Source organism: Bubalus kerabau, chromosome 17 (genome assembly GCF_029407905.1).
Source record: "Bubalus kerabau isolate K-KA32 ecotype Philippines breed swamp buffalo chromosome 17, PCC_UOA_SB_1v2, whole genome shotgun sequence".
In the NCBI taxonomy this organism is placed as follows: Eukaryota; Metazoa; Chordata; class Mammalia; order Artiodactyla; family Bovidae; genus Bubalus; species Bubalus kerabau.
Window position 1 is genome coordinate 56,200,973 of NC_073640.1, and position 22,462 is coordinate 56,223,434.

Genomic DNA, 22,462 nt, shown 5'->3' on the forward strand with positions numbered 1-22,462 from the left:
GCAGCCCTGTGTTGGGTCCCTTGCCTGTTTACCTCACTTGACCCTGACAGTGACTTTCAGTTCCCAAGAGGCTCCTCAGTCCTCTGTCCTCTGAGCCTTTCCACGTGCTGTTCCCTTTGCTGCAACACACTTCTCCCTCCCTCTACTTTTTTTGGCTGCAGAGAATAGCTTATGGGATCTTAGTTCCCCGACCAGACCAGCCCAGGGATTGAACTTGTGCCCCCTGCAGTGGGAGCATGGCGTTCTAACCCCTGGACCACCAGGGGATTCCCTCCTTCCCTCTGCTTTTAAAATTATTGTTATTAAGTTCTCTTCACGGCATTTAAACTATGCATGTACCATACACGTAAGTTAAAGTGTAGTATAATAAAGACCCATGAGCCTACCTCCCAATTTAGGGCTGAGAACATTACCATTAACTCAGCTCTGTCTGGGTGGGAGGGTGGATGGAGCCCAGAGACCCATGACTGCTACCCTGCAGGATGTGATTGTCATGCCTCTTTTATTAAAAAAAAAAAAAAAAAAGTTTTATCACCTGTGCGTGTATGATGAAAAAATACAGTTTGGTTTTGCTTGTTTCTGGGTGTTATGAGAATGACGGTGTGTCGTGAGTGGAGACCTGGGGCTCTCCTTTCCCCTCAGCGTACCATTTCTCACTTCCATCCATGGAGATGCTCCCGAGCCTTCCATCACATGGCTCTGCCTTAGATTATCCTCGATGGACACTTGAGCTGTTTCTGGCTTTCGGTCTGACACACTGGCGTAGCCGTGAGCTTTGTGTACACATCACCTGGGGTGTGAGCAAGAAGTTCTCCAGGGTACAGACCTCGGAGTGGAATTGCTGGTTGCAGTTGGAGCTGTGCAGTGGTACATGATCACACCCAGCCCTCTCAAGTGGCTCTTCCCTCCCTTACCTGGCGAACTCCTACTCAGACCCGCCCTGGGTCTCCTCACCGCCACCCCCGCTTTCTTTTCTTCAGGTGATGGAGCACCTGCCGTGGACCAGGCGCAGTTATGTTAAATTCCAGGATGAGATGGTGAATGAGACTCACAGCCCCTGTGCTCACATGACCAGTGTGGTTAGGTAGCCCCTCCTCCAGGAAGCCCTCCCTGATCCCCGGATCAGGTTAGGTGCACTCCTGGGCCCTCCTGCCTTAGTCCTGCCCCCTCAGGGTCATCACTGTCTGGGAACTGCGCTGTCTCCCCTGTGGAGGCAGGAATCAGAGGTGTTTTGAATGCTGTGTCCCCAGCATCACCCTCCAGGGGTGGAGCACAGAGCAGGTGTTGAGTGAAGGATCCATTGAATTGCTGCTGAGACACTGACCTTTGAGGCAGGTGGGATTAAAGGGAGAAACGGAGTCCAGTATCCAGGACTCGGAGTTAAACTCGGGCCCCTGGCAGAAGGAGGGACTGTGGCCTCTGCCCTGGGCAGCTGAGAGGAGCTGCCACCTGGCTCTTGCCTCCTCGGCCAGTGGGTGGGCTGGGCAGGGGTGCTTCGCTGCGGAGTGGGAGTTAAGAGTTGGCACGCGTGTTCCTTTGAAGAGGGCAGGACTGGGAGGCTGTGGCGAGCCTCACAGATGTGGACGAGGCAGGCGCCAGGCATCCCGGAAGAGTGGTGGGGGCTGTGCAGGGCCGCCGATCAGTAACTGCGAGGGTGGCGGTGGCTGGTGTTGGCAGAGCGCCCGCCCGGTGCAGGGCGCAGCGCTGACACCATCCGTGCTCCAGCCGGCCCTGTCCACACCTGTCCCTCGGGGTAGGTGGATCGTTGTTGCCCCATTTCACAGACATGGGGGGACGGTGAGATGCAGAGGGGGGAGTCCGGCTCGTCTGGCCCACTGGGAGTGGAGCAGCGTCTCCCCCCTGCAGGCGGGGGACTGGCGCAGAGCTGCGTGGCCGACCTGGGCTCCCCGTCCCACCACCCTGTGGGTCCTCCTCCATCCCCAAGCCTTCACTCCTGTGCCCTCAGGTGCCCAGCCCTGGGTAAATATTTGTCTTCTGGCAGGCAGGAGTGGTGCGACCAGTATTTCTGAGCCAGGTGGCGGGGGACAGGTGTACGCAGCTGGCCTGCAGGCAGAGCCGAGGAGCCTCCGGGCAGCGCCGATCCTTTGTTTGCCCAGGGCTCCGCTCGCTCTCCAGGTGTCAGCTCAGGGCCTCGCTGATGGCCGGCCGGCCGGTCGACCAGCACCAGCCTCCCGCCAAATGTGTCCCCCAAGTGATCTCAGTTACTGCTGCTAGAAGTCTGCGAGCTGTCTCCTGGGGTGTATGTGTGTGTGTGTGTGTGTGTGTGTGTGAGAGAGAGAGAGAGAGAGAGAGCGCGCGCGAGTGATTGGCTGTGTTTTCCAGGAGAGGAAACTCGACCAGAAAGAGACCAGGACCTTGTCCTGCGGCGCCTGGGGTCTGGTGGGAAACCATTGGGGCCGCGTGAGGTAAATGAAGGCGCTCACGGGAAGGACACAGAGGCCTCTGTGCGCTCCCGCGGGGCTGGGGGTTGGAGCCTATGGGAAGAGCACGCCCCGGCTCTCCGGGCCACAGCGCTGCCGACTCGTTCCTGTCTCCGGTCACTGGCCATCCTGGTGGTCATGCAGGCTGAGCAGAAATCCCACATCCTTCCTGTCAAGTGGGGCCTGGGAGGGCCAGGCTCAGCCTCGTGGGGCTTGGGGACAGCTCAGAGAAGGGGACCTGGTCTCCTCAGATGCTGAAAACAGACACTGCCAGACGCACCGTCTGCCTCCAGAGGCCATGCCTTCCACACCGGCCTGCGTGGTTCTGGGTCAAGAAGGTGGATTCACATCACAAGGCAGAGAGCCACCAGTCACACGTACACACGTGCGCCTGCACATACACTCCAGGAGACAGCTCTCAATGTCTCACACACACACACACACACACACACACACACACACACACACGCCCCAGGAGACAGCTCTCAGTGTCACACACACACACACACACACACACACACACTCCACACCCCCAGGAGACAGCTTGCAGTATCACATACACACACACGCCCCACCCCCCCCAGGAGATAGCTCTCCGTGTCACACACACACACACACACACACACCCCACCCCCCCAGGAGACAGCTCTCAGTGTCACACATGCACACACACCTCACCTCCCCAGGAGACAGCTCGCAGTCAGAGGGCCTGTCGTGGGCACTTGTGTTGGGTCGTGCTGCGGCTCCACCCACCACAGGGCTGGACGTGTCGTCTTGGTGGTTCAGCATCAGCAGGCGTTGAGCTCTGTGCCCACCCACATGTGCTGGGCACACAGCACCGCCAGGGAGGCGAGAGACAAGTCAGCCTCGCCACCACAGACCCACTTTGAGGGCGGGAGGACGATGGGAGCCCAGGGCTGGCGCAGAGAAGAGGGGGCGCCGCTGGTGGGTCAGCGCAAGACTTAGGTAGGAACCTTAGACAGCTCGGACTGTCCCACCCCCACCCTGAGCCTGCCACGTTTGCCTCTCTCTCCTGGCCATGTCCTTGGAAAGTACCCTGCCTCCCTGGGCCTCGCTTTCCTCTTCTGGAAAGCTTGAGGCGGCGTGTACTGTAGCTCAGACTGTGGCTGTGGACAGAAAGCGTCGGGTGTGGTTAAGGGCAGCAGTTGTGGGGACTTCCTGATGGTCCAGGGGTTCAGAATCCCCCTTGCAGTGCAGGGGACGCGGGTTTAATCCCTGGTCAGGGGAACTAAGATCCCGCGTGCCACAGAGCAGGTGGGCCTGCGTGCCGCAAGGAAGATCCTGTGTGCTGTGACTAAGACCCGCCGCAGCCAAGCAAGTGATGACAGGAAACAAGGAGCCAGGACTGAGGAGTGGGACTGCTTAGGCCTGAGCCCCAGCTCCTCCCATGGGCACTGCGACCTCAGGCCGGCTCCTTAACTTCCGCGCTTCAGGTTCATTTTTCACCTGGGGAGTAAATGCGCCCTCACCTGGTTGCCGAAAGCAGTCAAGGTGCTGTCCGAGTGTGTTTGCTGCGGTGAGTAGCAGTGCCTTAGAATTAGAAGTGGCCTGTCACACGGTTGGCGCGTGGGTCCTTAGTGTGCCCCGTGTGACCGCGCCCCGTGACCTCCTCCCTCCCCCTAAAGCGCCCTGGAACTTCATCAAGCTCCTGCTGAGGGGGAGGCTCCGCGGTGGGCCGAGCTGAGTCGTCTGTGACTTAGAAAGCTTCCGGCACCTTCAGACTGCACGTGCTTCTGTAGCAGGATCTTCAGATGGGCCGAGCGGTTTGGAAGGTTATGCGGGTCCACGGGTGGAGTAGCCAGGCCCTCCCTCTTCCTGGCCTGGGACTTCTGGCTGGTTGCAAAAGCGCATCCCACCCCCTGCAGCTGGCGTCCCTGATCCTGCCTCCCCTCCCCCCAGTCATGATGCCTCCCTCCCTGGAGGGACAGGGAAGACCACGCTTATCACCCAGGAAACTGTGGACATCGTGGCCCCTTCACAGGCCTGGGGAGGGGCCCGGGGTCTGAGAAGATAGGACTGGCCCAGCCTCTCCTGAGGGGCCTCCTGTCCAGGGCACGGTGTGGCTTCCTACCCCCGTCACATGGCTCTCTGGGGAGAAAGGAAGAGAGACCCCGTGCTATTCACAGAGCGAGTCATTCATTTGCCGCAGCGATGTCTCTAGACTCAGGGAGCCCTTGGTGTAGGACAGAGAGCGAACGAGGAAACAGATACCGGTTGGGGTGCGTCCCATGAGGCCGCAGAGGGACATGCTGGAGAATACGGGCGTGGGGGCGCTGATTTAGAAAGGGGCCAGAGGAGGCCCCTCAGAAGTGGTGACATTTGAGCTGAGACCTGGACGACGGGTTAGGAAGGGGGTGTGGGGAGGGGAGCGCTCGGAGCCGCAGCAACAGCAGTTGCCAGCCTAGAGGCAGAAACAAGCGAGGTCGGCCGGGAGGTATGTGCGCAGGGATGGGGGAAGACCACAGCAGGATCGAGTTAGGGGCCTTGTCCTGGGCTGAGGAGTTGCAGCCTCAGTCCCAGCGCAGGGACAGGCTGTGGAGACTAAAAGTGCCCGAGTCCGGCCCGTTCCTCACTGTGGTCACCATGCCTTGTTATGTGTCTGCCTGTCTCCGAAGGACAGAGACTGCGAGGTGGAGGGTTTTCCTTTCCGGGGGGGGGACTGCTGGAGTTTCCCTGCACATGCTCACCATGTTTCTGAAGGTGCACACCCAAACACACCCCTTGGGGATCTCAGCCCCGCCTCAGCTCTGCCAGGGACAGGCAGGGCCCGTCCAAGCGAAGGCACAGGAGACCAGGCTGGTTGGAGTGACAGGCAGCGGCCCCTGGGGCTGGTGCGGCTCCAGGAAGGATGGAGCTTGGCATCAGCAGTGGCGACATGGGCACCCTCTGCTGGGAAAGTTAGGGCTTCCAGCCTGGGCGTGACCTCCGCTGCCTCGGTCCCTCTGAGCTACGGAAAGGCTAGCAGGGGTGGAGGAAGCCCAGTGCTTCGTCATCGGGAAGAAAAACTCGTGACCGTGTCCCTTCGTTTTTCCCGAGTAGTCACAGGCAGAGGCTTTTTTTGGAGCCAGCTGCGCTGCTAGAAACCCCTGCTGGTGGAAGTCGTCCTAGCAAAGGCTGCTGCTCCCCTCCGCTCTGTCTGGGCCCTGTCACTCCCCCATCCTGGCCCCGGACCTCCTGGCCCCCAGAGCACCCTGTGGCTGGGTCCTGGGGGAGCCCCTGGCTTGGTGGGGGGCAAGGCCTGAGAGTCGTAACCGCCGTGGGCACGGGCACCCGAGGACGCTTCCTCCTGGCGTATGCAGAGCCATGGAGCTGACTTCGGTGGACTCTGGAGGCCATAGTGGCCCGGCTGTGAGAGAGGAGCCCCTGAGTGTGCGTCCTGTGTGCTCACTCAGGTGTCGCCTCCTCTTGGCACCTGATTTTCTTTGTCTTAGGTTGGGGGCCTGATCACCTCCCCTTCCCAGGGGTGCTGTGAGGCTTCAGCTCAGGCACGTGAAGGTTGTCACCATCGGCGGGCTCCGTGCAGAACTCAGGGACGCTGCCATCAGCAGGCCTGTCCTGGAGCCCTTGGTCTCCCCGCTTCACCACCGTGTGCCTCAGATTCCCCGTGACAGCCCTCCGTCTGGGTCTGAGGCCCGGCTTTGTATTCCTCCCTTCCTTCTTCCAGCCCATGTTAGTTGATCACCTGCTGGGCCAGACCTGACTGTGTAATTAAGGTTGTCGTGAAAGGCTGGCCTTGGCCTCCCTCAAGCTTCTTCCTTCCGATCCCAAATACTGCCCCTGGGGCCTGTGTGGACCACCAGGTCTGAGCAGCTGCTTTCTGCCCCCCATTTAACTTTTTGTTATGGACGTCTCCCGACATAGCAACTGTAGGAGTATGATGAACCCGCTTTCTGGCTTCAGTAACGACCCGTATGTGGCCAGTCTTGACCCTCAGGCTGCCTCGCCCCCATTATTTTGCAACGAATCCTAAAAACCCACCATCCCCCCATACGTTCTTCTAAATTGCTTCTGAATTGGTGGGGGCGCTCAGCCTCAGCCAGCCACCTTCTGTCAGTGGTCATCTCCCCCAGGGCAGGACGAGACCGCGGTCCCTGTGGCCCCGTACACAGCACGTGACGCTCGGAGAGGAGCGCTCCCTGCCAAAGGAGGCTCTCCGCCACAGGGCGAGGCTCTGGAGGCTGCCAGGAAGGCCTTCACGCTCTGATTCCTGGGCGGCGTCCCTTGCTCCGTCTCTGGGTTAGCTTGCTTTCTAACAACGAGCACTGTCCATGAAAGGCGATGTTTACCTGCACACTCTTCTGCTCCGCGCCGTGGGTAGTAACCTGTTAGGTATGCAAGTTCTCACCTTTCAAGGATCTCCGGGAGTGGAGGCCCTGGAGCAAAGGGCACACGCATTTGTCTTTTGGCCTCTTGATGGGTTGATGTAGCCACGTTGCTGTCGAGAGGGGTTGTGCCTGTCGTTGCGGACACCGGCTGCTCAGGGCGCGCCCGCCTCCCACGTCACCAGCGGGTGCTGTCCAGCTTGTGGGGGTCGCCTGTGTGAAAAACAACGTCAGTGTACTTGCATTTAATTTGAATTTCTCTTTATTCTGAGAATGAGTATGGAAGGATTCCGAACCTCGGTTTCCATCTTTGGGGACTGGACTGGCGGAGGCCGTCGTCGAGGGGTGGCGGGGAGAACTCGACGAGGCCCCCTCCCCAGCCGAGGAGCCAGCATGGCAGCTGGAGACACAGGGTGTGGATGATGCAGACGGGGCCAGCTGTGGCCTCTGCCTCTTGCTGGAGAAGCGCCCCTGGGCAGGTCACTTCCAATTGCGGCCTCACCTGGAAGGCAGGGTGACGATGCCTACCCACGGCGGGTCACGTGGTGTTTCTGGCCGTCTGGGCCCTGGCATCCTGCCTGCCTCCCTCCAGGCTCTTCTGTGTTCTTCTGCGCATGGAGCCAACCCCCCGCCCCACGATGTCAGAAGGCGCTATCTGCCTTCCAGGCCTGGGACGGTGGCCCGGCGTGTGCTCCGCCGCCTGCCTCTCCCCCTCACCCTATCACGGTGCCTTCTCTGCGCCTGGCCCTGTTAGGGACAGCGCAGGGGACGTGCGTGGAGCCCAGGGGAGGGCGCCTGACCAGCGGGGGGTCGTGGAGGGCTGCCCAGAGAAAAGGTCCCCTGAGCTGAGGGTTGAAATGAGAGTGTCCTGCCTAAGAGGAGGGAGAGAACGAGGTGAGGTAAAGCCCTGGGCCTTTCTGGAAAAGGAAAGGAGTTTTGAGTGTGGCTGGAGCACGCTGCTGGCGGGGGTGCGGGGGGTCCATGAGCAAGTCTTCAAGGGGGCTTCTGAGACCTAGCTTCCCCCTCCATCTCATCCCAGCTCAGTCCAGAGCATGCACAGCGCCCCCAGAGGGCCTCCCTGGATGGACTGCATACTCCTCCCCCCAGATAATAAGAACCCCTGGAGGGCAGGGACCCCCGTCCGAGCCCTCCCTGTCCTCCCAGTGCCAGCACACAGCGTGGCAAGGCCCAGGCCTGGGAGGTGTGGGCTGACGAATACGAAGATGGTGTCTAAGTGGGAATTCTGGGTTAGAAGCCTCACTCCAAGGGGCTGAAGGCTGAAGGGGGATTTTATTGTCTTCTGGATCTGAGCAGCCTTGACTAGCTTGACTTCTGGCCTCGCTGGATCCTGTGTCTCTCTCTTCCTCTGGGCTCACCTCTCCCAAGTCGGCTTTATCCTCGGGAGGCTCTCTCCCCGTGGTGGATTCCGGAGTGGCTGCTCCAGAAGTGGGAGGCCACCTCGTCCACCCCTGGGGACACGAGCTCTTGTTTCCTGACAGCCCTGCAGGGGTCATCCCCCTGTCCCCGGCCAGTCACTGAAAGGGGGCTGCGGACAGGGCACCTCTGGGGAGGACAGCAGGACGTGGAGGTAACGCAGACATCCCACCTGGGGCCCAGGGATGGCATCGTGAGGGCGGTGGGGCCCGGGTGCTGACTGCCTGGGGCAGCAGGGTGGGTACGCGGACAAGGCAGCCTCACCGTGTGGGTGGGCTGTGCACCTGGCGCACCGCCTGCCCGGGGGCTGCTGGCCTGGTGCCCCCTGAAGGTGTGAGCCCAAGTGGCCTGGGTGGGCGAGGATGGTGTTCCCCAGACGTCGAGGCATGGACCACAGAGCCTGGGTGTCCTACAGGACTGGTCACTGCAGTGACCTTACTGCTGCGAGGCTCTGGTTTCCTCTCTGTCGGGCAGGGTGATGGTGATGGTGCCCTTCTGTCTGGGGTAGGAAGGGCGTGACAGGGCCCTCTGAGGGTGGGCTCCGCAGATGCGCTGGCCAGGCCCTGGGAGTCAGGACCACGTGCAGTTAGAACCCAGGCCTGGCTCCGGGCTGCCCAGTAGCTTCCGCCTCCCTCCTCAGCTCTGGGTGCCAGTCCTGACAGCCTCCCTGTTAGGGGACTCAGGGGCTCCCCGCTCCCCGGCCCTGGTCTCTGCAGACGCAGCCCTTCCCAGACCACGGATAGTTCCTGACACTGCTCTGAACCAGCCTGGTGGCTCCTGTCTCGTGCAGAAAGCAGAGTGCTCGCTGAGGCCCACTGGGTCCCCCTCCCCCTCCCCCCGCCCCAGCCTCTCCTGGTGCCCTGGATCCTGCCCAGCCTGTTCCCACCCTGTCCCACCTCTCCGCTCCCCAGGGCCACTGCCCACTGCTCTCTGTATCTCTCGTCTGTGTCTGTAACCTGCTTTTGAAGCCTTAGGAGTGAGAACTGGCCCTCAGCCCCCTGTCCCACCCGCCCCCCCCCACCCTCACTGCTGCTTCCTGGTTTTGACGCCCACTGGGGTGACCACAGCCCCAGGCTAGCAGGGGTGTGGCCTGAGCCACCGCCGCCCCCTGGTGCCCACCCCGTCCTTGCCTCTCATGGGTGCCTTTGCACCTGTATGCAGAGGAGAGAGCCCTCTCGGCCGTCACCTGATGCCTGGCATCGGGTTTCTGTGCCCCTTTGTGCGGCAGGGGTGGGGGAGCAGTCTCGTTTGCCCCACAGCCTCTTCCTGGGAGACTGGCGCCAGCTGCACACAGGCCTCACTCCCCACAGCTCACACCTTCGCCCCGGCCCTTGTCTCCCCCTGGGCCCATCAAGTCATGTGAGAATGGAGCCGTGTTCCAGTTACAGAGCAGGACAGGTTGGAGTGTGTATTCCAGCCCGGCCACTCCTGGCTCCGTGACCTTGGACAGATGGCTTGCCCTCTCTGAGCTTGCTTCCCCTGATTACAAAGTAGAAATGTAACTGCCAATCTCATAAGGTCACGCAGCTAGCAGAACGAAACAGCATAGAAAGTGCTCAGCATGGTGGCTTAGACGGAGTAAGTGCCCGATGCCTGGAAGTGGTGCCCATGGCCACCATCGTCACCTTTCTCCAGCTGTGTCTCCTGCTGAGTCAGCCGCTGCGCTGGGCAGCTCTGTGGCGGGTGCTCTCATGTCCCTCTCTCCTGAGACCCTCCAGATGTCCCTTTCAGAGAGGAAAAGAGGTCATTGTGTTCATCACAGCCTCACAGGACGAGGATCGGAACATGGATCCTCTTAGCGGAAGCAGTGACCTCTTCGCATCCCACCCCCGGCGCCCAGGGGTGCGCCCCTCACCGCACTGCCCCTCCTCTGTGCCGGCTGCTTACACCAGCCCCTGCTCAAATCAAACCTTGGCAGCCGTGGCTTTGGGAGCTGGAAACACACACTCACAGGCATGTCCCCCTCGCATACGCCTCACCAACCATTCCGTCACTCAGCAGGTGCTTTGTTCTCTTCTGGGTCCCCGCCTTCCAGTGTGGGGATAAAACACGGCAGTGATGGCCAGCCGGCTTCGAGGAGCACTCCGGAGCGTGAGCTCGGCCCTGGTCTGAGGGGTGCACTGTGCTGACTCAGTCACCACACTCACCCTGGGAGGAGTCCCGCTCGGCCCTGTTTTCAGGGTCGGGTGGTTGAGGTGCAGACATTACGTCGTTTTGCTCAGAGTCACAGGGTTTAAGTTGGGAGCCAGGACTTGGCCCCAGGCACTCTGGCTCTGGAGCCCGTGCTCAACCACGCTGCGAGACCCCACGTCTCCAGTGAACCGCGTCCAGGCAGGGCCTTCCTGAGCTCACGGGGGCAGGGGGCAGCCAGGCCCCAGGCCCCCCAACTTCAGGCTGGAGCTGGGCCCTCACCAGTTTGCAGCCATGCCCTCGGAACCTGGGGGCAGGGCTCCGACTCGGGCCTCCCAGCCTGGCCCAGCCGTGGTGGCCAGTGACCTCACCGTGTGAGCTGTCCTCCTCACCCCAGCTCGCCGGGGCCGCTTGCTCGGCTGGGTGCCTGGCTGCAGCTGGAGGCCCGGGCCCTTTGACTCGCAGCGGCCTTGTGGTTCAGTTAAGGCTGGACAAGTCGAGGGCGGATGACCCAAGGTGGGGCCTTGATGATTTCATCACAGCATCACAGATGAGCAAGTGTGTGGGGGCTGGTCCTGAGCCGGCGCCCGGGCCAGCCCCCCAGCCTGTAAAGTGCTTGGGTGGCCCCTGGCACAGCGGAAGTGCTGCGTAAACGCTCTATGTAATTTCTCCGAACCACCTGTACTGCCATTTCCTTACCGCGTTTGTTTTTTTTCACTGGTTCATTAAAAAAATTTGAATGTGTTTCTTCTCATTTATTTCCACTGATAATCTATGCAAAATGCTGGTTTTGATTTAATAGTTCCTTTTTCTTATAAATGCATGAAATACGCATACATACTGATGACCTCAGGGTCCTTCCCAATCCGCCTGACACTCACACGTGCCCACTGGTGACCAACCAGGCCCGGGGACATGGCTGGCGGTGCTGCTGAGAAAAGCCAGGCGGGGCTGGGGGGCCTTCAGGCCGAACCCCGCTTCCGTTCCTCTCAGTGTTTCAGCCCACTGCTGCCCCCACCTGGAGTGTGTGTCTCAGCATCAGAGGAAAATGACCAGATGCAATTATCATTCTTTTTGAAAAGTAATTTTATTGTATTTGCCCGTTTTGGGCTGAGCTGGGTCTTCGCTTCTGCGCACAGGCTTTTCTCCGATTGCGGTGAGTGGGGCGTGCTCTGGTTGTGGCGTGTGGGCTTCTCGTTGCCATCCGCGTCTTCCCGTATGACGGAGCAGGGACTGTAGGTGCATGGGCTTCAGTAGTCGGGGCGCCCGGGCTCTAGGGCACAAGCTCAGTAGTTGTGGCTCACAGTCTTAGTTTCTCCATAGCATGTGGAATCTTCCCGGATCAGGGATCGAACCCGCGTCTCCTGCGTTGGCAGGTAGATTGTTCACCACTGAGCCACCAGGGAAGCCCGCAGATGTCATTCTTGTCTGCAGCTGCTCTGGGCCTTGGGCCTCAGGTCTCCGAGCCTGTCTGTCTCTCCTGCCCCTGCTCTCGGATTCCCCTGCTGCACACAAGTGGGCAGGTGCTGCCTCCCCCAGCCCTGGCAGTGACCTTGTGTGAGGCTGTACCGGCATCGAAACCCCGCGGGCGCCTCGCTGGAGGAGTGGCTGGATGGTACCTGTGGCTGGTGTGGAGGTGGCAAGGTCAGAGATCCTGGCCCTCAGACTCACCAGGAGGCCTCTGAGAACAAAGACCAACCCAGTGGGTAGGCTTTCAGGGGACATCAGGAGCCAGAAGTCCTAGGCAGTCTGGGAGGGCTTCCTGGAGGAAGTGGTGTTGGAGCTGGACACCTAAAGGACCAAGTGCAATTTGAGAGGTTGCTAAGGGCTTATATTTCCTGTAGACTGTCTAGGGTACTGAGAACTGCTAGTTAACAACCCCCTGTGTACCCTGTCCCTACTTTATCCCCATCTGAGGTGACCAAACCAACCCCACCTTGGCCTGGGGGCCATTATTGAAGGGAGTAGATCCCAGGGAGCAGTTTTTGCCTTTTGGCCATCTGGTAAAGCCTGTGTATGCTTTCTTGGAGTGACGATTTTTTTTTTTTTTTTTTAATCCTGGAGTGGGTTGCCGTGCCCTCCTCCAGGGGATCTTCCTGACCAAAGGATCGAACTCCCGACTCTAGATATCTCCTGCATTGGTAGGCAGGTTCTTTACCACTAGGGCCACTTGGGAAGCCCCGTGGAGCAGCAATTCTTAAAGGCAAAAAACGTGATTTATAAAGGGTACTAGTTAAAGTACAGTTTATTAAATACCTTTAAAATCATTACCTAGTGTTTATACTCATCCTCATTGACACATGAGATAACAGGATATAGCGGCAGCTCTGACGACTCCCAAAGCAGTGATGAGCATTCAGGATCTGCAGTAACTGTTATGTGATGTGAAAACATCTGCCGTTTCTATTGATGACAGAGTGTTAGGGTCTGCTAAAGAGTGTTTCTTTTCTCTCTTTTTTGCCTCTTACATTACTAAGAAGGAAATGCTAAATTACGTCACAATTCAGCTAGTGAAACTAAAGAGGCAATTTTTCTCAAGTTCATGGACCCCCTGGGGGGGTCAGTGGCCCCCTGCTTGGCGGATTCCCTGAGGACAGGCCAGTGCCAGTCCCCTCTCCCCCAGAGCTGGGAGCCACCAGGCACGTGATGGCATGGCAGCGGGGGCAGCTGACATGGGGGAGGCTGCTGGTCACCTACAGCTAGCTTCTCTCAGGCTCCATGCTGCCCACTTCCACCCAAGAAAGAAGCGAGGGGTCTAGGATGGAGCCTGAGCTCTGGGGAGCCCAGGGCCTCTGTGGGCTTCTTTCCTCCAGCATCCCTACCTAACAAAACAGAGAGAGTTCTGGAGTAGGTATTCTGCTCTGCCTGGACCAGCTGCCTGGCCCCGGGGAGGCCGCTTTCCTTCCCTGGACCTTGGTTTCGTCCCCAAGAAGTCATGGTGCTGTTTGATAGGGTCAGGGTGTTGGGCTCCTGGCCAGAGTGATGGCCGGAGGGAGCGTCCCCTGGAAATGCCTGCCCAGAAGCTCCGCAGGGGCTCCCGCAGGCCCATCCCCTGCCCACCCTGCAGCCCCCGTGTCCGCTCCACACTGCTGGCTCCCTGCACCCAGGCCTGACCCTGTGCCTCCCTGGCTTAGAGCCCTTCCTTCCTGCACTCCTTGCTGCCCCTGAGCAAAATCCAGGGCCTGACAGCCAAAAACTGCTCTTTTCACCTGGCTAAACAAAATGCATACTTGGACAGTTACTACACCGTACTACAAAGGGGCCGAAACTCAAAACTGTTCCATTTCAGAAAGAAGCGGGCCACCAGAGGCCACACACTGTTTACCACCATTTGTATGAAATGTCCAGAAAAGGCAAATCTGTGCAGACAGAAAGGCTAGCCCTACCTTCCGCGTGGTGGCAGGCCTTCCCAAGGACAAGTCTGTGCAGGTTGGGTATGGGCTGCACCCCTCGTTCATTTGGGGAACCACTGCCCGCCTCTTTGGGGTGCCAGGGCCGTATCAGGGACTCCGACTGCTGCCGTGTCCCTGGGGCACAGGAAGCCCCGTTCAGTGCTGAGGGAGTTTCAGGAGTGAGGAATCTGAGAGGCCGTGTGGCATCGCCGTTAAGGGCTGAGTTCCGGCTCCATCACTCACCAGCTGTGTGACCCTGGGCAAAGTGCTTCACCTGTCTGAGCTCAACATCCTCATAAGGTCGGAGTGTGGCCTCATTCTCTCATTCAAAGGAAACCACAAATCAGACATCTGCTCTGGGTCTGGCCCTGTGCTGGGTGGTGTTGGGGACCCTGGGGGTGACCAAGAGAGCCCCCCCAGTCCTGCCTGAAGGGGCTCCCAGTGTAGTGGAGGAAGTAGCTGACGGGTAGCAAAATGGCGTGGTATTAGTTGTATGACGTTTATGTGAAGGTGTTTGAGGAGCTCTGGGGAGGTGTGGGAGGATGGGGTAACTTGGTTTGGGGGTGCCGGGAGACATGTCCCCAGAGTAGCAGTCACAGCAAGGGGCCTCAACAGCAGGACTGAACTCAGTGGGTTGTTGGAAGGAGGTTGAGAGAGGAGGGGTGGCAGAGGCCAGTGGTAGGAATGGGTGAGTGAGGCCCAGGGTGTGGAGAGTCACCTGCCTGGGTCTTTGCCTGCAGCCCAGAATGTGACCGTGGACGAGATTATTGGCGCCTACAAGCAGGCTTGCCAGAAGCTGAACTGCAGACAGATACCCAAACTCCTCAGGCAGCTCCAGGTATGCCAGGTGACTGGGGGTGGGGGTGGTCCCTGGGGTGAAGCTGCCCTCCCTGTGCCCTCCAGCACCTCTGGGCCCGTGGTGTCTGCCCCAAGCAAGAGAGGGCACACAAAACACTCCCCCTCCCCAGCCTAGCCGGCCAGCCAAGGACTAGTGTAAATATGTCTTTGAAAATCCTCTTTTAAGTGGTAAAACCAGTCAGGCTCTTCATGAATATTTAAACAGTACAGAATTATATAAAGTAGGAACTTATTCGTCAAGAATCATCCGCTCCCCAAATAAGTTCTCTTCCTCAGGGGAAAAGCCATGTATATGAAAGTTAGAAGTGTGAATGACAAAAATAATGTATATTTTTTCTTTTAAAAAAAGTTCAAATACTGCAGATACGAAAAGCAAGCCGTTTCTCAATTCTTGCCCAAGTCCCATTCCCAGGAGTGCCCCCTGGTGGCAGCTTGGGGTTTTTGCCCTCTAGGCTTTCTGTGCTTTTTATAAATGGAGGAGTCACTGTCCAGAGGTGTGTAGACACGTGGGCAGGTTCTGTTTTTTGTATGACTAAGGCCAGTCCATGGGGTCGCTAGGAGTCGGACACGACTGGGCAACTTCACTTCCACTTTTCACTTTCATGCATTGGAGAAGGAAATGGCAGCCCACTCCAGTGTTCTTGCCTGGAGAATCCCAGGGACAGGGGAGCCTGGTGGGCTGCCGTCTCTGGGGCTGCACAGAGTGGGACACGACTGAAGCAACTTAGCAGTAGCAAGGCCTTGCTGTGGAGCTTCTCTGGTGGTTCAGCCCATAAGGAATCTACCTGCAGTGTGGGAGACTCAGGTTCGATCCCTGGGTCTGGAAGATCCCCTGGAGAAGGGAATGGCAACCCACTGGAGTATTCTTTCCTGGAGAATCTCCATGGACAGAGGAGCCTGGCAGGCTGCAGTCTATGGGGTCACAAAGAGTTGGACACGACTGAGTGACTCACACACACACACACACACACGGCCTTGCTGTGCCTCTGGCCTGCGCGCCCCTAGTTGTCACTCGCAGCTGCCTTCCCTGTCGCCCGTCCACCCTGGTCGTGTTAGTAAAGCACTGCCTCAGCGCCTTCCCTCTGGACGGGTCATTCCAGAATGTTCCAGGACTGCTTGTTTCAGAGCCCTGGCTGCCCCACTGTTAGGGACAGACAGCCTCACAGCCTGGTCAAGGGCTTCCTGCCTTGACCACCATCCGCTCTGCTTTCCCAGGAGTTCACGGACCTCGGACACCGCATCGACTGTCTGGATCTGAAAGGTGTGTGTCTGGAAGGGGCCGGGGACCCTTGGGTGGTGGCCAAAGCTGGGGCCTCCCTGGAGGTGGCCGAGGGCAGGCAGAGCTGGGCCAGAGAGAGGTGTGGGCGTCCCCGGAGGTGAGACAGGTGCCTCGAGCCGTGCGGAGGCGCAGGGGTCTTTCCTCCCTGGGTTGGCCAGAAGCCCGTGTTTCCACCCAGCGCCCCGCCCCACACCTGAGTGCACATGCGTAGAGATGCGCCCATAGATGCGCATGCACACACAGCGCTCCATCTCGTCCCAGGTGAGAAGCTTGACTACAGGACCTGCGAGGCCCTGGAAGAGGTCTTCAAGAGGCTGCAGTTCAAGGTCGTGGATCTGGAACAGACGAACCTGGACGAAGATGTGAGCGGCCCGCCACCGCCCATCTCCACGCCCTGAGCTCTCTGCCCCTTAGATGTCTGGGGGGAGGGCATAGCAGAAAAGAGGAACCCCCTTGGACAGAGGCTGGGCGGGGCTTCTTGAGGAGCAAGATCAGGGAGACGGCCAGAGCGCCCAGAGGGCGGGTGGCGGGTGGGGTTGGACTCTGGATGGGGCCCAGAGAAACGGTCTCACAGACTCACCCCAAGGATGGGGGCTTCCTAAACAAGGGGGAGACATGGGGAAGCAGGCCTGAGCAGAGGCATATGGCCTTCGGGAGTCTAGTGCCTCAGCCCCTGCCTCCTGGCTTCCCCGGGCGGCCGCGACCTGAGGCCGAGCCCCGCTGTCTCTGCCCAGGGTGCCTCAGCCCTCTTCGACATGATCGAGTACTACGAGTCGGCTACACACCTCAACATCTCCTTCAACAAGCACATTGGCACCCGGGGCTGGCAGGCTGCCGCCCACATGATGCGCAAGGTGGGCACCTCCGGCCCGCGGCCTCTCTTCATAGGGCCTGGTTCCACAGCCCTCCTTTCACCAGCCAGTGTCCCCCGCCGTACAACCATGTGGCCCTGCTGCCCATGAGGCTGTTGGGATGTGGGGGGGGGGGGGGGCATCCCCAGGGCGGGGAGGGCGGGGCCAGCCTGACCCCGCCCCTCACGCACCTGCCTCGCAGACAAGCTGCCTGCAGTACCTGGACGCCCGCAACACACCCCTGCTGGACCACTCGGCGCCCTTTGTGGCGCGCGCCCTGCGCATCCGCAGCAGCCTAGCGGTGCTGCATCTGGAGAGCTCCAGCCTGTCGGGGCGGCCCCTCATGCTGCTTGGTGAGGCCCCAGGGTGGCGTGCTGCTGGGCTCGGGCTGTTGGCCGGGTCCCCCAGGCCTGGCCGGTCACAACCCCCTCCCCCTCTCCCCCAGCCACGGCCCTGAAGATGAACATGACTCTGCGGGAGCTGTACCTCGCCGACAACAAGCTCAACGGCCTGCAGGACTCAGCCCAGCTCGGCAACCTGCTCAAGTTCAACTGCTCCCTGCAGATCCTGGACCTCCGCAACAACCACGTGCTGGACTCAGGTGGGTATGTGGTCCCTACCTGACCCCTGCTCCAGTCCCCCAGCACCCACCGCGCGGCCAGCCAGTTGCTCGTCGTGCTGCTGACACAGGGGTGGCCAGGACAGTCCCAGCCCTCCCTTCATGGTGATGGTGCAGATGGGGCCAGGCTGTGGGAGCCCCGGGGTCTGGCCCTGACTCGGGATGAGGGAGGAGGGAACAGTTCAACTGTTTCTTCAGGGTGAGGTGCAGTATTGACCAGATAGTTGATAATGGGATAAAGGATCAACCAGAAGCTGTTCAAGGTGTGCAGGCAGGGACCTCTGGGTGGTGATGAGGAGGCTGGGCTGGAGCCAGCCATTTAAACAGCCTAGGGAAGAATCCAGGCAGAGAATACCAAATGCAGAGACCCTGAGGTGGGAAGGAGCTTATGCGTGCATGCTCAGTCACTTCAGTCATGTCCTACTCTTTATGACCCCATAGACTATAGCTAGCTAGGCTCCTCTGTCCATGGGATTCTTCAGGCAAGAATACTAGAATGGGTTGCCATGCCCTTCTCCAGAGGATCTTCCTGACCCAGGGATCAAACCCCCATCTCCTGCATTGCAGGCAGATTGTTTTACTGCTTAAACCACCAAGAAAGCCTGGGAAAGAGCTTAGATATTAGATACCTGGGGGGAAGAGCCCCAGTGAGCCCGAAGCTGAGTGAGCAGTGAAGAGGGACTAGTCACAGGGCCTTGTCAGCGGGAGGAATTGGGTTTCCTCCTGGCTCACTGTCGAGCAGAGTCCCTTGGCCTCAGTGACGACAGGGTTCCAGGAGAGGGAGGTGCAGGATGGGGCAGCAAGTCCAGCGCCTTCCTCCAGGGCATCTGGCCCTGGACGCCATGGTCAGTGAGCACGTACCACATTCAGGGCCTGTTGGCTCCTGGTTCACACCTGTGAGTGAGGCAGAGGTCTCTGTCTCAGGAGAGACACAGCCAAGATACATTAATAATGTCTGTTAGATGGTGAGACATGCCATGAAGAGAAACAAAGCCACGATGGTGGACAGAGCTGTCTGCTGAGGGTAGGCTGGCCAGGACTGTCCTGTGAGTGGGCGAGATTTGAGTGAAGATCTGAGGCAGGTGGGGGAGGCCTTCATCTACTCACCCAGAGGACGAATGATCCCTGGGATTGGGAAGCTGTGTGTGCCAGGTCCCAGGTAGTGGGGCCAGAGCCTGTGGGGCTGGGCAGGCCGGGGTGGGGCTTTCTGAGCACTCGAAGGTGGCTCCTGGGCCAGCGTCCCCCGGGGAGACTCCCCAACCATGGACAAGACTTGCCCACGGGCCTCCCCAGGTCTGGCCTACATCTGCGAGGGCCTTAAGGAGCAGAGGAAGGGGCTGGCGACCCTGGTGCTGTGGAACAACCAGCTCACGCACACGGGCATGGCTTTCCTGGGCATGACGCTGGTGAGTTGGCTGGAGAGGGAGGGGGCAGCATGGCTCCTCCAGCACCTCCCCCGTCCCCCTTCTTCCTCCTCTTCCGCGGTCCTGGCTCATCCTGCCAGTTGGGGAACCTGGCCTCTCCCGCCAGCCCTGCTTGGTTTCTGCTCCGGCTCCTGCTCCCTCTTTCTCTGAGGAGGGCAGCCCTTTCTTCATTGCCTCTCCACACCCAGCACCACAGCCTAGTACAAGACAGTGCCTTGTGCCAGGGGAAAGCGTTTTGCATAGAAAGTTAGCATTCCTGGAAGTCTTCAGTAAGTCTTGAATCTCTTCATCACGTGGTATTCAAAGCAAGCCCACAGGGTACAAGGACTCAGACCCAGGTTAAGAATTACCCACAGCCAGGCCTGTGCCCAGAGCCCTCAGGAGGCTGGCGAGGTCAGAGAGTGGGCCTGGGGCTGTGGGGTGGCTGGATACTTGGAGGGCTGGGGAGTGGACGGGGAAGCTGGCACTTGGGAGATTTCTGTGTACCTGAGGGATTCGGCCCAAAGCAGGAAGGCGCTGGTGCTCAGACTGGGGGCACTGCCAAGGAGAGCCTGCCTCTTTCCTGACTGGCCCCCTGGGCCTTTCCTGGCTCTTGTGCGCCAACCCCTCCAGCCGCACACACATAGCCTGGAGACGCTGAACTTGGGCCACAACCCCATCGGGAACGAGGGCGTGAGGAACCTCAAGAACGGCCTCATCAGCAACCGCAGCGTGCTGCGCCTCGGCCTGGCCTCCACCAAGCTCACGTGCGAGGGTAGGGCACGGGGGATGGTGGGCCCGGGGCGGGGGGCGGCCAGCCGAGTGTGGGCCCGTGGCCAGCCCCTGCGGTCCCCCTCCCAGGCGCGGTGGCAGTGGCGGAGTTCATCGCCGAGAGCCCCCGCCTCCTGAGACTGGACCTTCGGGAGAACGAGATCAAGACAGGCGGGCTCATGGCGCTGTCGTTGGCCCTCAAGGTGAACCACTCCCTGCTGCGCCTGGACCTCGACCGTGAGCCCAAGAAGGAGGCGGTGAGCGGGCTCTTCCCTGCCGGCAGGTGGGGGGCAGGCCAGGGACCCGCCTCGGGCAGGCCACCCAGAGCCCGAGCCCGGCCCGCTCCTCTGCCCGCAGGTGAAGAGCTTCATCGAGACGCAGAAGGCGCTGCTCGCCGAGATCCAGAACGGCTGCAAGCGCAACCTCGTGCTGGTGCGGGAGCGGGAGGAGAAGCAGCAGCGGCTGCAGCTGTCGGCCTCCATGCCCGAGATCACTGTCACGGAGCCCCAGCCTGACGGCGAGCCCCGGGAGGAGCCCGCCGCCGAGGCGCGGGAAAACGGGGCGCCGGGCCCCAGCCCCGGGCCGGACTCAGACTCAGACTCAGACTCTGAGGGGGAGGGCAGGGACGAGGCGGATGGGGAGAGGGCTGAGGCCCCCTGCCCCACCCTGGTGCCCCCCACGGACTCCCTGGGCCCTGGGGACAGGAGCCCCCCAGGCTGCCCCTCCTCCCCCGCCGAGCAGCGCATCTCTGTGTCCAGCCCGGGCTGGGGCCACAAAGTGTTTGTGGTGACCCGGGTGGAGAGTCCACCCGAGAGGGCAGAGCCTCCTGTGCCCCCCGCCCCTCCTGGTCCCATGTCCCCACCCGCCTCAGCCTCCCCCCCCGCCTCACCTTTCCCGACGCCCACTGAGGCCGCCAGCACTCCGGACCCTGGGCCGCCTGAGCCCCAGCCACCGCTGGAGCCGCCCCAGGTGGGGCCACCATTGCCCAACGGCCTGAAGCCTGAGTTCGCCCTGGCACTGACCCCAGAGCCGCCCCCGGGGCCTGAGGCCAAGGTGGGAAGCTGTGGCCTGGAACATGGTGAGAGGCGCCCTGGGGCTGGGTGGCTGGCAGGGCCCCTGGGTGCTGCATGTGACCGTGGCCGAGCATCCACCCGTGGGGTGCCTCAGTTTCCCCTTGAAGAAAGTGGACCTTGACAGGGACGAGTGGGACTGGGTTCTCGGTCCCCGCCTTACTCCCTTGAGTCCCTGGGAGCCCCTTGGGGGTGGGGCTGCTGACTGGAGTCTGAGGGTCTCAGTGGCCCCCGGACCTGTGCTCCCTTATGAGTCTGGCTCAGGCAGGGCTCCTGCCCCCAGCCCTCCCAGCTGATTGGAGGCTGCCCACCTTTCTCCCCTGATCCCCCACAGAGCTGAGCTGCTCCAAGAATGAGAAGGAGCTCGAAGAGCTGCTTCTGGAAGCCAGTCAGGAATCTGGGCAGGAGACACTGTGACGCTTTAGGTGCGGTGCGGGCCGGGGCCGGGGCCGGGGCCGGGGGCTGAGCCCCAGCTCTGACAGGCTCTCCCCTTTCTCTCCTCCCGAAGCTCCCTGTTACCCGTCGGTCTTCGAAGAGCTGAGGCCAGAGCCATGAGAATCTGCTCACCCTCACCCCCAGCCTTCCGAGGCCCGGGACACCAGAGGGTGGGGGCCTTCCTGGGACCCCTGCCCACCCGCCCACACAGCAACACTACACGGGGTGCAGGAGCTACAGGGGTGGCCCTCCTCGCCCTGACTGAAGCACTTCTATTTATGTGTCGACACTCGAAGACTCTGGGCTGGGGGTGGAAGGGAGGAGGAAATGGATGCAGTCTCCAAAGTCATCGGGCTCACGAGGCCCCAGCACCTCTTCCCAGGGGCCCATTTGGCCAGGCTTGCCCCATCGAGGGCAGGAGTCCTAGGTGGTGGCGGGATGGCCCCCCAAGGCCCCAGGTGCGGGGCCAGGCTGGAGGCGCGGCTTGGGAGGGGCGGTGAGCGCTGGTGGTGGTGGTGGTGGTTGGACTTGGTGGAGCAGCCCCAGGCAGGGTGAGGGCCTGGGCTGGGGTGGGTGGGGGGAGATGGGAGCCGAGGATCAGAGCTTTCTTTATCTTAAGTGCAATAAATCTTTCAGGGAGCTGGGGTGGGGAGCATCCGGGGCTTGGAGACCCTGCTGTCCGGGCCACGTGAGGCTGCGCCCTGAGAGGCACTACAACCCGGGGTGGGGGGGCGCGGGGGTGGAGGGGGGTGGGCAGAGGGCGGGGGAGGGGCTGCTCCTGTCGGTGCAACTCTGTTCACACCTTTTCTAATAAACCAGAGCTGGGTTCCCCATTTGCCTGCTCTCTGCTTGCGCTGATCCTGGGTCTCCACTGTGGGGGCTCTGGGCAGAGCGAGGGGAGGGCAGGGGCGCCACAGGTCCCGGCTGCGGAGCATCCGCGGGGATGTGTGGAGGCCATCCCAGGCTCCTCTGTGTCTGACACAGCCAGTTCGTCCCTGCTTCCACTCCCCTCTCTTCCAAGGAAATACTTTCCGAATACCTCCCAGCTTCAGGTCCAGCTCCGGTTCAGAGGTTATTGCTCTGCCCAGTCAGACTCTCTGACCCCCACGGACTGTAGCCCCCGCAGGCTCCTCTGTCCATGGGACTTATCAGGCAAGAATACCCGAATGGGTTGCCATTCCCTTCTCCAGGGATTCTTCCCGACCCAGGGATTGAATCTGGGTCTCTGGCATTGCAGGCAGGTTCTTTACTGCCTGAGCCGCCAAGGAAGTGGTCCAAGGAGAGTGGACAGCCCAGCCCTGTCAGCCCCAGACATCCCGGGAGGAGGATGCCCGCCCCCGGAGCCCGGCGGTTGCCTGGTCACTGCCCACAGGCACCGACGTGCGGCTGGAGGGCTGTCGGGCACTTATATCTGGGAAATCTGAGTCTCACCTTTC

At 60.6% G+C, this 22,462-nt stretch overlaps 1 protein-coding gene across 3 annotated transcripts in view; it reads left to right on the forward strand.

Moving 5' to 3' along the window:
- PPP1R37 (protein phosphatase 1 regulatory subunit 37) overlaps nucleotides 1-21,697 on the forward strand; it is a 36,411-nt gene extending 14,714 nt beyond the window's left edge. The window contains exons 2-13 of one of the 3 annotated variants that reach the window (XR_008703806.1): nucleotides 14,481-14,578; nucleotides 15,814-15,859; nucleotides 16,139-16,239; nucleotides 16,612-16,731; nucleotides 16,931-17,081; nucleotides 17,174-17,329; nucleotides 18,641-18,753; nucleotides 19,384-19,525; nucleotides 19,612-19,778; nucleotides 19,879-20,574; nucleotides 20,926-21,016; nucleotides 21,100-21,112. Coding sequence is in view for 2 of the 3 variants with exons in the window: in XM_055551471.1 (XP_055407446.1) it covers nucleotides 14,481-14,578; nucleotides 15,814-15,859; nucleotides 16,139-16,239; nucleotides 16,612-16,731; nucleotides 16,931-17,081; nucleotides 17,174-17,329; nucleotides 18,641-18,753; nucleotides 19,384-19,525; nucleotides 19,612-19,778; nucleotides 19,879-20,599; nucleotides 20,926-21,008 (1,898 nt within the window). In the remaining variant the exon portion in view is untranslated. Of the gene's footprint in view, nucleotides 1-14,480; nucleotides 14,579-15,813; nucleotides 15,860-16,138; nucleotides 16,240-16,611; nucleotides 16,732-16,930; nucleotides 17,082-17,173; nucleotides 17,330-18,640; nucleotides 18,754-19,383; nucleotides 19,526-19,611; nucleotides 19,779-19,878; nucleotides 20,600-20,925; nucleotides 21,017-21,099 lie in introns of all 3 variants that reach the window. The other 2 variants (XM_055551471.1, XM_055551472.1) reach the window with 2 other exon arrangements.
- Nucleotides 21,698-22,462: the final 765 nt, after the last annotated feature.